This window comes from Vombatus ursinus, unplaced genomic scaffold (assembly GCF_900497805.2).
Source record: "Vombatus ursinus unplaced genomic scaffold, bare-nosed wombat genome assembly UNPS02009736.1, whole genome shotgun sequence".
In the NCBI taxonomy this organism is placed as follows: Eukaryota; Metazoa; Chordata; class Mammalia; order Diprotodontia; family Vombatidae; genus Vombatus; species Vombatus ursinus.
This window is the reverse complement of record NW_020949514.1, coordinates 15042-30175: the sequence shown is the minus strand read 5'-3', so window position 1 is coordinate 30175 and position 15134 is coordinate 15042. Positions and strand designations below refer to the sequence as shown.

The window sequence follows — 15134 nt, the reverse complement described above, 5'->3', positions numbered from 1 at the left end:
GAAACCTAGAAATGATTGTTTCCCTCTGATCATAAAAATTATAAAAAGAGAATTAAAATATTTTACCTTTCAATGAAATATATTCAGTTTCCAGTAATCCAAGGACCTAAAAAAACAGTATTATGGCCACTTGGATTAATTCACTCACTCAGAAAGTGTATGCTGATGGCCTACTGTGTGCTGAGATCATTGACTTCTCCAAGACCCCCAGACCAAATCAGTTGCAGGTTATACTCATTTCCAGAGGATTAACCTAATGGCTAATCCCTTCATCTCATTCATTTTCATTATTGATTAGACATTTATTAATTACTGAATATATGTAGGGCCATCATGATGGCCCCTGGCCATTTGCTATTATTTAATTAATTGAAGGGCAATACAAAATAATCATGTAGATGTCAACTGCCTTATTGCAATCTACTCATTTCATGCTTTTACACATGATGAAATACACTAGTTTTCTACAGTAATGAAAACCAGAGAGAGAAAAACTTAGATAACAATGAAGGAAAATCATTATAAAATCATTTTTCCTACAAGTGAGGATGCAAGCTACAAAGGAACATTTGTTGTCACCCTCAATAAACACAAAATTTCCTGTAACATATTAGGAGTTATACATGGAAAGAGCACTGATTCGGGAGTCTAATCCTGGCTAAATTTAGCATTTATTACCTGTGTGCCCTTTTCCAAGTCATCTTCCAGTTCTATGTCTCCTTTTCTTCACTGATATGATAGGGAGGATGGAGAATAAGCACTAAATGTGTGGTCAGAATTTTTGGGTTCAAATTCCAGCTCTGCTCTTTATTAAGAGTGTGCTCTTGGGGCATTTTTGTTTCTCTGGACTTTGGTTTCCTCATCAATAAAATCAAGGGACTAGAGTAGATGACCACATGGTCCTGATTCTATTGTAAGGTGTTTGAGTAGATGATCTCAGTTTATGGGAGCTGGGTGGTGCAATGGATAGTGGTTTGATGTTACAGTCAGAATGATCTGAGTGCAAATTCTACCTTAGACAGACACTAGCTGAGTGATCCTAGACAAGGCAACTAACTTCTCTTAGCCTTGGTTTCTTCCCCCATAAAATGGAGATGTGATATAGACAAAATGAAGTTAACATATATAAAGTGTTTTGTGAACTTTAATATGCTATATAAATGCTAGGTAGTATTATTCTTGTTTCCTTTCAGCCCTAATATTCATTGTGCACCACTCTAATGGTTATAATTCTCACTTTCCCCTACATTCTCAAGGAGCAGAGGCCCTTTGATTGAGGTAGCCAGGTTCCTAATGAGATAGATCTTAAGTGCCTATGTTCTAGACTTCCAAAGTCAAGCACAGGAGGGTTGAAGGCTGTTGAAGGAACATCTAGTCTTCTCAGTGCTTCTTGTTCAGGTGTGCTCTTCTTTGTTGCTCAAGGGAACAGCCTCTGCTGGTGGGACATGGGTCTCAGGAGCCAAGAGAGCTTTTTTTTTCTCTTCTTCAATGACTCCCTCTTCAAGCATTCAGCAAACTTCAATTCAACAATTGTTTACATTGATTGCCTCTGTTTTCAGAAAGCCTAACTTTCTGTGAAGAAGCCAAGATAGGAGTGGAGGAGTCATCAATAGAGCCATAACTAAACAAATACTTCTGTGGCAAATTTATTTGAGTGGGTGAGGTCCAAGATGGCACAGAAAAACCATTACTCCTCACGCGAACACAAAAACAGTCCTAGCATTTTGCATGCCAGGTTTATGCCTAGAGGTGGGGGGAGAGGAAGCTGGTCTCCTGGACAGGAGACCATAGCTACAGAACTGTAGCCAGAGGTGATTGTATCCCAAATTCTGCTTCACCTCTTACCTAGGATATCAGCTCCTTGCAGCAAAGCCCCATTTGCCCCATGCTAGTTATGGCTCTATGAGAATTTACCAATGCCTTGAAGGGCCAAAGGTTTGAATTACATCTGCAGGATATTTTTAATGTGAGATACCTTTCCAGTGATGTACCTGTAAAGATAATGATATGAGAGGAAGCCAGGTTGTGCGCTGGATAGAGTACTGGCCCTGGAGTCAGGAGGACCCGAGTTCAACTCTGGCCTCAGATAACACTCACTTGCTATATGACTCTGGGCAAGTCACTTAACTCCAATTGCCTCACCAAAAAAGAAAAAAAAAGATAATTATATGAGTTTGTCAAAAAATTCCTTTAGTTTCTCTGAAAACAAGATATTTTAAAACAAACTCACAAACTTTTTTCACTTGCCAATGATACTCATCTCCAAAGGGCCTGCCAGGGAAAAACTCTGTACACAGATCTATCCCTATTGTTGATAACAATAGCAATACGTTAAATATCATACCTCTTGTAGTTTTCCATGATACCAATTTCACCACCTACTGTAACGGAATCTATAAGCAGAATTTTTGCTGAACTTCAGATACCAGTTTTCAGCAAGAGCAAATTAAGAGTTAGGAATGTTAAATGTAAAAGAGTGGTAATTCAACATTATAGTATCTGGAAATGTTTTTATTATTGTTGATTGATCTGTTTCTTCATATCTTGAACAGATCATACGGAAAATGAAGTTCATTATTCTTGTTAGTGATAAGTAAAAAAAAATCTTTAAAAAATGGATGTTCTAACACTCCCTTGATGATTTAATTACTTCTGTTGTATTTGTTCTAGAATTTGTTTCAAGTGGAAGAGGTAAACTGCATCTGTGTGGACTGGCAAAAGGGTGCACGGGCTTTATATACCCAAGCCTCACAAAATGTTCGAGTGGTAGGGGCTGAAATAGCCTATTTTGTGGATTATCTCAAGGTAACTAGGTGTCTTCATGTTATTTCATACTCTCCATCCATTGTCTTCTGAATGCTGTGCTCATACAATAGCAAGAGGTCATCATCAACCTTTCTATAAAGAGGTTTTACTTTGTTTTGATTGACCAGAAGAGAATACTAGTGTGTCTGCATTTTGGTTTTTGTCTACAAAGATGAAGGCAGCTCAGTAGATATAGTGCTAGATCTTGAGTCAGGAAGACTGAGTTCAAATCTCGCCTCAGATACTTACTGACTATGTGACTCTAGGCAAGTCACTTAACTTCTCTCTGCCTCAGTTTCCCCATCTGTAATTCATGTAATTCCCCATCTGTAATCCCCATCTATAAAGTATGAGTAATAATAGCATCTACCTCCTTGGGTTGCTGTGCAGATAAAATGAGACAATATTTGTTAACTGCTTTGTGAACTTTAAAGCACTGTATGAATGCTGTTTTTAGCATTATTATGAACACAGACCTATTTTTACATTTTGACTAAATTGCCTGCTCAGCTCAGTTTTAAGAAAAAAAATCAAGTAACCTGTTTGATTTGACACATCCCACACCCAATCTCCTACAATGTATTTTCACCAATTGGTTGATTGAATTTTGCTAGTTTTTAAAACTATGATGCCTAGACAGTTATCAGGGGTCAAATTATTTGTGCATGTGTCATTATCAGCTTTTAGGAAATGTTGGGAAGCAGTGGGGCACAGTGGAAAGAATGCTTGATTTAAGGTCTGAGGACCTGGTTCAAATCCCAGCTCTAGTACTTACTTTTCTTGTATGAGCCTGAGCTAGTCAACTTTCTGGATCTCTATTTCTTAATATGGAAATAGTTGGACTGGCTGACTTCTGAGGGCCTTTCTATCACTAAATCTGTAATCCTATGTCTGTATACCTTATCACCAAAAGACACAAGAAATATCTTAGACTCAAATTGTAGATGGCTGGGTAATTCTTCATTATCACTTCCTATTCTAAATCTTTGCTTTGGGAAGCTTATAATAATTCTTTTTTTTTTTTTTTGACTAGGCAATGGGTTTAAGTGATTTGCCCAGCTAGTAAGTGTTAAGTGTTTGAGATCGGATTTGAACTCAGGGCCTCCTGAATTTACCCCAGCTTCTAATAATTCTGCATGGTGGGTTTAATATCAAAAACATAACCTTCTCAAGAACATAACCAAAGGATCATAAAGACATGTTGCTTAAGACAAGAGGTACAGAATAAAAGCCATAAATCATTAAAACTTTAGTATTGGCCCTCCTTGAAAACTTAGAAATATCATTTCCCTGTTGAAGGGAAGTGAGAAGTCACTCTCAATAAAGACTCTCAAGGAGTGTATCATGAACATGTCATTAATACCAACCTAGCCATTTCTGAAGGTTTTTTCTCTCATTAGACCGAGCTTGGATACTCTCTTTCCAATGTCCACATCATTGGTCACAGTCTGGGATCACATATTGCTGGAGAGGCTGGGAGAAGGTCAAATGGTCTCATTGGACGCATCACGGGTAGGATTAAAATGGTGAAACCTGCAACTTTGTGCTAACATTGCCATGATATAAACAAGACATGAGGATGAATATGATGGGAACTTGGTGATCTTTAAGTGTTATGTAAAATATTAAAATGCTCCTTAATTTTGCCTGCTATGAGCATCATATAGGTAACATGTATAAAAATTGGTGTATATTGTTTGAAAAGAGCTTGATTCTGACTACATTACCTGTCCTCTGATAATTATTTTACCTCACAAAGCTAATCTTATCCCTGATATGAGATGAAATTTTGGGGAAACATTGACTAAAAAGCTATTTTAGACTTTTATCTCTTCCCTTCTTTTGACATTATGGCTCTGTCAAACTTAACAGCAAAACTTAGGGATTATCTGGAGAATCTGCATTTTGTATTTGTATTTTCACCACCTGGTAGAGGTATTTAGAAGAAAAAAATTATCCTGTATTTTCAGAGGATTTAGTTAAAGGAAAGAAATTCTCCATAAAGTTTGAACTTCTCTTGGTAGGCTAAAAGTACCCCATACTTCTATTTCCCTCAAGTATAATACCACCGTGGTATGATGCAATGACTGACAGTTCTAAAACTGGTTATCACTGCCTTCTGTGAATTGAAAACTAGTAGTAAATTCTGTGATGCTCAGAAAATTCCTACTATAATGTAGATGGCAACAAAAGAGGCAGTGATATTCTAAAAATAATAAGAAATTCAAATTATCTTTTCCCACAATTATCCATGTACATATATATATGTAAGATCTTGGGGCAAGTCTCTTGACCTTCTTAGCTTTAGTTTCCTAATGTTCAGAACAGAGATAATAATTACTCAAATTACATAACTTAAAGGAGTGTTGTAAGGGAAAGGTACTATATACCCTCAAGCACTACTTAATTGTGAACTATTATATTATCATCATCATCATCATTATTACATAAATCACCAAATGAAAGTACATAAATCTACCCAAGTTTTCTGTAACAATTCTTAAAGGTATGGCCTAGACCTGTGATTTCATTGACAGAGAATTCTTGGATGTGGAAGCTCTTCTACAAATTCTGGTCAGCACCTTTTCTGCTATTTATAATCTTAGAGAATTGCCTAAAACATTGAGAGGTTAACTTATTTGCCCAGGATCACACATCCGGTGTGACAGATTGCATGTCAAAGAGGAGAACAGAGCCCACATCTTCATGCTTGGCAGTTAGCTTTCTATACACCATGTTATAGCTGCCACTTGATAATAGCTTAAGTTATGTGGAATAAAAGAATAAAACCAAAATATACCAATATTTCTTCCAGGTTTGGATCCTGCTGAGCCTTGCTTTGAAGGGACCCCAGAAGAAGTTCGATTGGATCCCAGTGATGCCTTGTTTGTTGATGTCATTCACACAGATGCTGCTCCTATCTTCCCTAACCTAGGTAAGCCCTTCCACTCGATTCTTGCAACTATAACCAGCCATAATTAAGTTTTTGGAAATGCATTCAAACCCACTTAACACTTGTTTCAAATGTCTTAGGTTTTGGAACGAGTCAGCTTGTGGGACACCTTGATTTCTTCCCAAATGGAGGAGAGGAAATGCCTGGATGCCGGAAGAATACTCTTTCTCAGATTGTAGATAAAAATGGAATCGGGAAAGGTTAATCCATTCAGCATATAACAAAAGTTACTAGTAAAATTCATATTACCATCTCACCAAACTTACCAAGTTGTCTAACCAACACCTGGCCTTATTCTTCTATAAAACTATGGATTTTAAAGTCTGTTCCATAGTACTCTACTGTTGTATGAGACCTCCCTTCTAGTTACGACAGGAAATGGATTGGTAAAAGATTTTCATTGGGTCAGTCTAGCTTGTCTTTTAATAAACTACAGAACTCAAAATCCTTTATGCCTCAAAATAAATTTCCCCCACTATGTAGATTTGGCCCCATTTTTTTAACCACTAACTCCTTTTGAGAGGTAGAGTGGTCTAATGGTTAGAGAACTGATCTCAGAGTAAGGGAGACCTTGAGTGAATCTACTATTGAGTGAAAGTACTATTTGTATGATGCTGGGCAAGTCACTGACTCTCTTGGTAGCCCAGCTTTCTCTCTAAGTGGAAGAGAATGTGCCAATCACCATTGGTAGAGAAACTGTTTTCCCAGGAGCTCCGCATATTGATGAAATGATAAGCATGGTCTGACAGTACATAGTGATAGCTGAATATCATAAAATATACATTATTCTTTTTTTTAAGTGTGATATGTCCTTAAAGGTTGACCATGATCTATGAAGTGTATAACTTATTTAAATGTCATGAATTTTCAATTATAATTTTGGATCAAAAAAATAATACAGTGCCCCTTCTGTATGATCCCATCTACTTTCACAGGAATTGTAGATTTTGCAGCATGTAATCACCTACGAAGTTACAAGTATTATACAGATAGCATCCTCAACCCAGACGGCTTTTCTGGATACCCCTGTGCTTCCTACAAAGATTTTGAGGCAGTAAGTTATTGCTTACCATGAGAATCAGCATTGCATACAGCATAGAGAATTTGGGTTCCAAGTCCATAAAAGTTGGCTTCTCTTCCTACCTCTGGCACACATTAGCTTGACCTTGGGCAGGTAGCTTAACTTCCCAGTGCTCTGGAAAGGTACTGATCTGCTTTGATAGAGGGAATTTCCTTAGCATGAGCTATCTTATAAATGAAATTACATGTCAAGAATAAGAAAAAAAGGCATTTCTCTACAAAGAATAACAGACCTGCAAGGAACAAGGACCATTAGAGGCTATTTAATACAAACTATACTTGAAAGCAATCCTTATTACAACATGCCTGATAAGTGACCATCCAGGGACTATTAAAGTTCTCCATCTTGGGGGATCATCACCAGCCCATTGCACTATTGGAACCTCTAATTTTTAGTAATTTTTTTTAACTGAAGCTCATTTCATCTTCTACCTATAATTCTTGGTTCTGTCCACTGGGGCCCAATGAATATTTCTGATCCCTTTCTCACAACAGTTCTGGAGATAGCTATCAAGGGGCTCCTGTTTCTCTTCTTCTCCACAATAAATACCTTCAGTTCCTTCAATCCTTGAGAATAAGTAGATGGAGTATACCCAAGTCTCCTATCCCCCCAAATCTCTGTAGAATTCATCGGAACATGATGATACAGTGGAAAGAGCACCAAACTAGAAATTAGATCACCTGAGTTCTGGTTCTATTCTGACACTATGTGATCTACAGTATTGTCTGAGGGGCTCCAATTTATTTACCTGGAAAACGAGGAAAGTGGGCCAGTTTTCTCTAAGATCCTTCTAGCCCTGGCACTTATTGATCTCTAATATTGTTTTCCACACACACTATATGTTGAATGAATGTTGCTACATGATGATTCTACCTTAAGTCACATAAACCCAATTTTAATCACACAATGATATTAGCATTTTTAGGGGAAATATGAAATTTTTGCTTTGGTTTAAAGTACCCTAATGATTGCCTCATCCTTCCTTCCCTTATGGGCACTGGTAAAGTATTTATTTCATTTATGGTCATTTTACTAACTTTCTTTGGGAGCCATTTTTGAAAAGGAGAAAGCATACAGAAATCTGAGCTAATGTCCATTTGCTTCCAAAATGAAAAATGCAATTAAAATCAGAAAATTTTCCAAAAATATGGATTATCTAAACATCCTGATAACAGATTGGATTTTTCAGTTTTGTCTAGAGTTGTAGCATAGTATACACAGAGTTTGGGATTCCTTATCAAGGAAAAAAAAGGTTTTTATCAAGTATCTAGTGAGCATTTTTGTGTTGTGATCTTGGATTCCAAGTATTGATAAGGTTTGCTCAATTGCTTTTAAAAACTAGCCTTTCTTTAGTTCATACAAATGTTCGTTCTAAAAATGATCAGTGCTGAATGTCATATAACAAGGAAAAACATCTCAAGTTTTAGTTGGTAGTTTTGTCACAATAGACACTGCACTGCACTTGGGGTTAGAAACACCTGAGTTCCAATTCCACCTCAGAAATCTACTAGTATGTGACTCAAGGCAACTAATTAAATCTCTCAGCCTCAGCTTCATCATCTGTGAAATGGGAATAATAATCACACCTACCTTACAGGTTGTGTTGTAAGGACCAAAGGAAATAACATATGCAAAGTGCTAGGCAATCTCTAAGCGCTATATAAATGCCATCTATGATTATTGGGTAGGGGAAGGGAAGGTCATAATTTCGTATTCTGTCATTAGGTTATGCTAACACTCATTAGTACATGTTTGTTGAAAACTGCCTTCATCATTCAATTTAAGCTACCAGTTCAGTGAACATGTATTATATTATACAGACTTAGTCTGTAGGATAGGATAGGTGTTCCAAATATTTTTAGATATAAGACTATTGTTTTCTCAACTGTTATGAAGTACCAGAATTATATTTGCTTTTTAGATAATTGAATGGATGGGGTGAGTGTAGGGAAGTAAAACTGGAAAGATAACATGCTCTCATTAACCATTTATGTATTTTCATCAGAATAAATGCTTTCCTTGTCCATCTGGAGGGTGTCCACAGATGGGCCACTATGCTGACAGATTTGCTGGTAAAACAAACTCAGTGGGACAAGTCTTTTATCTCAACACTGGGGATGCCAGTAATTTTGCTCGTAAGTTTCCATTTGACTTTCCTCATTTTCAAAGCTCTGTGAAAATGTTATTGCCTGTGGAAAGACTTCCTCCAGTATGTACAGGAAAAGGAAGGGAATGACCATTTTTAGGAGATGACTACTGGATACTGATGACCAATTTAGAGGAGGTAGATTTTCCCTGGACTGAGGAATCTGGATGACAGCACAGCATGAGTCCACTGTTAAATGTATTGGATGGAGAAATGAAACTCTTCTTTTAGATGCTTCTTGAAACAGATTGCCAAATATCCAGAGGTTTCACAAAATAAATTTCCTAGTTTCTGTAGTTCAGATATTGGCACTTCACTTAAACATACACCCATGTTTTCTGTTGTGAATATTAAGAAAGAACATTTTGGATTTCAGGGGTGGGGAACCTGGGGCCTCAAGGCCACATGTGGCCCTCTAGGTCCTCAAGTGTGTCCCTTTGACTGAATCCAAACTTCACAGATTCACAGGTTTATTCTGTGAAGTTTGGATTCCATCAAAGAGATACACTTGAGGACTTCGGGGGCCATGGGTTCCCTACACCTTTGGTCAGTTTTTTTTATGCTGCTTACCCAATAGCTCCTGAAAGATGAACTCTATGCAGTGTAATAACAGCTTATTCATAGATGAGAGTATATAAAGGATCTGAGAATAGCTACATATAGTGGAATATGCCATCATTTCTGTGTGATCTGGCCAGGAAATGAAAGAAGGGAGGAGAGGATATAGAACCAATAGGCTGAAGATGTGGAAGAAACTTTTACTTCACAATTTTGTCCCCACACTGACCTAGTAGGATTGTCATGTTGTGTAGATGAGCCATGTTGAGATAGTGTGGCAGAGTATGTAGAGTGAGGAACTTGGAATCAGGAAGATCTAGTTTCAAATCCCACTTTTGGTCCTTCCTAGGTGGGTGACTGCATAAATCCATTAAACTCTCTGACTCTCACTTTCCTCATCTGGAAAATGAGAGTGTTAAGAAGATGGCCTCTAAAGTCCCTTCCAGCTCTGAATTTATGATATTAAAATAATATTATACAGTTGGAAAGAGCATTGGGTTTAGAGTTCCAATATGAAGCAAGGTTAAATTCCAGGCTCTGCTAGCTGCTTATATTAACATGTGATGTTGGTCAAATACCTTATACTTTCAAAGCCTTGGCTTTCTCATCTCTAATATGAGGATCAGTATACTCTTCACAAAGTTTGTTTTGTGGGAAAAACATTTCATAAACTGTCAAGCATCATGATAGTGAGCTGCAAGTTGGTGAAGTAACCATTGACAATATAATATTTTAAATATAAAATTTACAAATTTGGAAAAATTACAGATTGAGTCAGAGGACAGATTAATTTAATGAAAAATATGAATTATAGGCTATTTAAAAAGAAATGCTATTTTAAGGAAGCAGAAATCCCAAGTCAAGTCATAAATATGTAGCAACAAAATGTAAGGAACAGGAGAATGGAAAAAAATATTGGACGAAGAGTCAACAGACCTCAGGTCTTGAGCTGGTTTTGTCACTAATTAACTCTGTGACTTTGGGCAAGACCAGAGTAGATTGAGTGCTGAAGCTGAAATCAGAAGACTTAAGTTCAACCCTGGACAAGTCATCTAATTTCACTAAGTCTCAGTTTCTCCTTCTGTCAAATAGGGATAAGAATAGCACTTCCCTCACAAGGTTATTTTGAGTTTCAAATGAGATAATATATGTAAAGCAATTTGCAAACTTTAAAGGGCTATAAAAATATTAGCTATTATCATTATTCTCCAAGCTCTGGTTTTCTTAGAATAGCTCACATTTCCATAAGATTCTAAAGTGATCATCTACAAAAATGAAGGGGTTAGATTAGAATTTCACTTAGGTTTCTTCCACCTTTTATTTTGGAGAGATGCATAAAAATTGGGTAAGTTAATATTAAAAATTATTACGCTAGGCCCCCATTATATCACAGTCAAAAAGTTCTTTAACAGAAAAAGTATTGCCAAACAGAAGTTGCAAACATTATGAAGTAGTCAATGCCTAATCACTTAGAAAAGTCTTTTGACTTTAATTTGAATTCATTTTATTAGTAAGAAGTGAAAATTCACAAATTAAGAAATTAGTTAAAAATTTGTATCCAATAAGAATCATGCATTCCCTAAAGAAATTACCATATATTACACGTTGCTGTTATCTAAATTAATTTTATTAAAATTTCCATTTCTTTGTCTCTCTATATATATTTATATATTTAATATATTTGTTTCTTCATATTTCTATATTCCTCTATAGGTTGGAGGTATAAGGTAGCTGTCACGTTGTCTGGAACCAAGGTTACTGGAACAGTAGTAGTTTCTTTGTTTGGAAGTAATGGAAACAGCAGGCAGTATGATATTTACAAGTGAGTTCAATATTATCAAATATCTTACATGTTGGAATTATTTCTTTATATAAATATGTTTTACCCAAATTATTGTTTATGTTTTCATTACTATGAAAATAGACTTAGTATTAGTATGTATATTTTATGAAGTTAATCACAAGACTTCATTTTGAATTTTGCACTCTGAAATTGACTTCACAATTTGCTTTCTAACTTTGGTGCATTGCTACTTACTGGGCAAATCATTTATTTTTATTTCATAAAATGATTTTTTTCTTCTTGTCACCAGGTGTTTAATTTATAAGCAGTAAATAATTATGCTGCTAACACAACTGATGGAGGAAAGAGATTTAATGAGGTCATCATTTATTAAATTGCAGGAAAAAGTTGTGACTAAAACATGTTAAAATACTATGAGGCATTTGGGGCATAAATTACAACTCTGCATATTTCTTTGCCTTTGCATACTACATTGGAAACACAATTTAATTAGCAAAATATGTATCATGTATAGATTTCATAAGTAAATATATATGTACAGATTCCTGTACTTGAATTTGTTATCTACTTCTATTCCAAGGGGGACCCTACAACCAGGTTCTACATATACTAATGAGATTGATTTAGATTTCAATGTTGGAACAGTTCAAAGAGTTACATTTCTTTGGGACAACAATGTGATCAATCTAACGCAGCCCACAGTAGGAGCATCAACTATCACTGTAGAAACTTCAGATGGACAAACGTAAGTCTTTTTCTTGTGAACCAAGAGAGCTAGGAAGTATAAAGAGGCATATTTGTAATATGCTGACCAGAAAATCTACTTTGAGATAGATTTGTTTCAGTAATCTTTTCATATTACCTTTAACTTAAAGGTAAAATATTTCATAAGATGAAATTTGGAAATTTCTTCTTTAGGAAAATTGAAGTTTTAAAGATGTGTTAGTTGGTATTGTGTCATCCAATAAAAGTCTATGGAAAGGTCAGAGTTTGACCCTCAGATTCTACCTTCATGAAATTCCAATTATTTAAGTAGGTCTCTATCTTACATACTTCAAAGGAGTATAGAATCACAGAATTTAGAGAGAGGAGGAACCTTAAAAATCACCTAAACCAAGTCTCATTGTACAGATGCAAAAACTGAGGCTCAGAGAGATGAACGAAGTTATGATGTCATACAAGTAGTAAACATTTAATTGGTTCTAGGAAAACATAAAGTTAAGGGAAATGGCATCATAGATGGCAGTTAGTTCCATAGAACAATGTGGTAAATACCATTAAGAGCACTTTTGACTTAATAATATAGTACAGTTGTACAATGTTATCTTAGAGTTTGGTTGTAATTCATTAATGTTGTTATTGAAAAATGACCATAATTAATTAATGTTGTGCAGTAAGTGTCTGGTTACTAATAAGGAAAATCATTTAAGGATCATGTACCAATTTCTTCCTCCATCCTTTCTGGGCCAAGATAATTCTATTCCATGTGTTCTTAGAAATGTCTAGCATAGTTTAAGTACTGCTATTGAGCTAAAACATGAGAAAAGCTAAATATAGAAAAACAACAGAAGTAGGAAAGGATTATTTTATTCTGGGCTGGTTTCTTGTGCTGCTTCATATATTTATTTAACATTTAGCAAATATTTACTGAGTGCCTATTAAATGCTGGACAAGGTGCTAGAAGGGAATACAAGGATGAATAAAAGCTTCTTATAGATTTATCTATTCTTTGTATCCCTAGTATTTGCCGAAAGTCTTTGCATATAGTACATAGTAGGTGTTTAATAAATGCTGACTGATTTAATTGTTAAATTGAATTGATCATGCTAACTGTCCTCACAGAGCAGGAACTTCAGGAAATATGCTGCATTGTGCTCAAATTCAGTTTCCCAAAAGTTCCACAGAATCCTGGTATTCAACACCCAAAGTGCATAAGGGTTGTAGGATAGTATTGTGAGGCTAGCAATATTTTCCTCTCTAGAAAATTACGTACAAAATTATGTATCAAATAGACTTATTACCTGAGGTATTTTTAATGAAAAAATAGGCTTATTTCCACTTTTTCTTTAAAATATTCTTGATATTCCTTTATTCTGGAGGCATTCCATACTCCTAGATTTCCTTGACCAGCATCTGACACTGTGCCTGGCATGTAGTAGGTGCTAAATACATGCTTGATTTTTTGATTGACTGATTATGGGTTCTGTCAGTATCTTTAAAGTCTATCAGTGTTGTGGCCAAATTAGTTTCTCAAATGCCATATTAAATAGTTGGCAATACTTTAAAATACATAGACAATATCTATTCCCACTCCTCTGGGCCTTGCACTTCTTGAAGTTATTTGGAAGGTCCTCAGCTAGACATACTTGATGCAAAACTTAAAAGTTAGCTCTTGTGAAACATCCAGTACCCTCTCCCCTTCTCACAACAGTGGCCTCAATTCTGGAAACCTTCATCTCTGTCCATTTTAGTTTTTTCCCAGATAGAGTACAAGGCAAGTTTGCAACCTTAGTAAACCCAGTCATCCATATTTATACCTTAAGATACTATAAAAAAGCATTTCTTGAGTACCTACTATGATCAAGGCTCTTAATTAATGCTTTAAAGGATGCAAAATGTTTGCTACATACGTGAGCTTAAAGGAGTTACTGAATCTCAGGGCTTTATGGTGCTCATAGGGGGCAACTAGGTGACAGAGTGACACATAGTTGTGTGACCCTAGGCAAGTCACTTAGCTTATGTTTAAGATTCCTCATCTGTACAATAACGATAATAACAGTCACCTACCTCCCAAGGTTGTTATGAAGATCAAGTGAAATTGTTGTTAAGTACTTAGCACAGTGCCTGGAACACAGTAAGTACTATATAAATATTAGTTAGTTGTAGTAATAATAGTTTGTAGTAGTAGTAGTAATAGTAAAATGAGAGGGGTAGAATAGATTCAATCCAATCAACAAGCATTTATTAAATACCTACGATGTATAAGGCACCATCCCAGGCATAGTTCTTCACCTCAATGTGGCTTATATCCTACTGTTTCATTCAGCTTTAATTCCTGTGATAAAGGGGTTTATATTCTAATAAAGAAATATAACTTACTCAAACCACTAGAGTAAAAATATAAAGGCTTACGCATATAAAATGCTGTGAGATAGCTCAAAACATGTGCTTATTAATAAGATAATTATAGTTAATAGTCCATTTTTTTCTGCAGGTATAATTTCTGTACCAAAGAAACTGTAAGAGAAGATGTTCTGCTAACTCTCAATGCTTGCTAAAAGCATGTTAAAGTGAAATTATTTTCTGTAGTAATAAATGGCAAATGTTAAACTGTACATTGTATTCATTCATCATTAATATCTACCTTATTTTCATTGTAACTTTTAGTGGGGAAACTTATTTTAAATTAGGGGTTTGTTCTAGAACTATACCTGAACATTTATTGAATTTCCCAAATTATCTCCTGGCATTTTGCTAAGATGATGATTCTGGAAATCACCATTTATCATCATGGATTGGTGATCATTATTCATTTAAGTAAAGCTACTATCTTTTTTTTTTACTGCCTTGTCCAGATTTAATGAAAACAGTTGTAATATCTATACTTTCTAGGTTTACATTCTTAGCATAAAGGGAAAGTGAGCATTTTTTCTGTTGTTTTTGCTGATTTCACCACTTTGTCACCATTCCACCTGACTACTTGGAGAAGATAACATTTAAAGAGATGGAAACATGATTGATATGAAAATACCTAATGTGTTGAGGAATATGATAGACAAGAATGGAA

General features: G+C 35.6%; 1 protein-coding gene across 1 annotated transcript; it reads left to right on the top strand.

Moving 5' to 3' along the window:
• Nucleotides 1-2670: 2670 nt before the first annotated feature.
• Nucleotides 2671-14625, top strand: LOC114036106 (pancreatic triacylglycerol lipase-like; the record flags this gene model as incomplete). Its single annotated transcript, XM_027852508.1, has 9 exons — nucleotides 2671-2805; nucleotides 4206-4317; nucleotides 5621-5740; nucleotides 5839-5958; nucleotides 6694-6812; nucleotides 8845-8974; nucleotides 11257-11365; nucleotides 11928-12092; nucleotides 14562-14625. Coding segments are annotated over 9 exons (1074 nt in total), but the record flags the coding sequence as incomplete, so codon positions are not given.
• Between the last annotated feature and the right edge of the window lie 509 nt (nucleotides 14626-15134).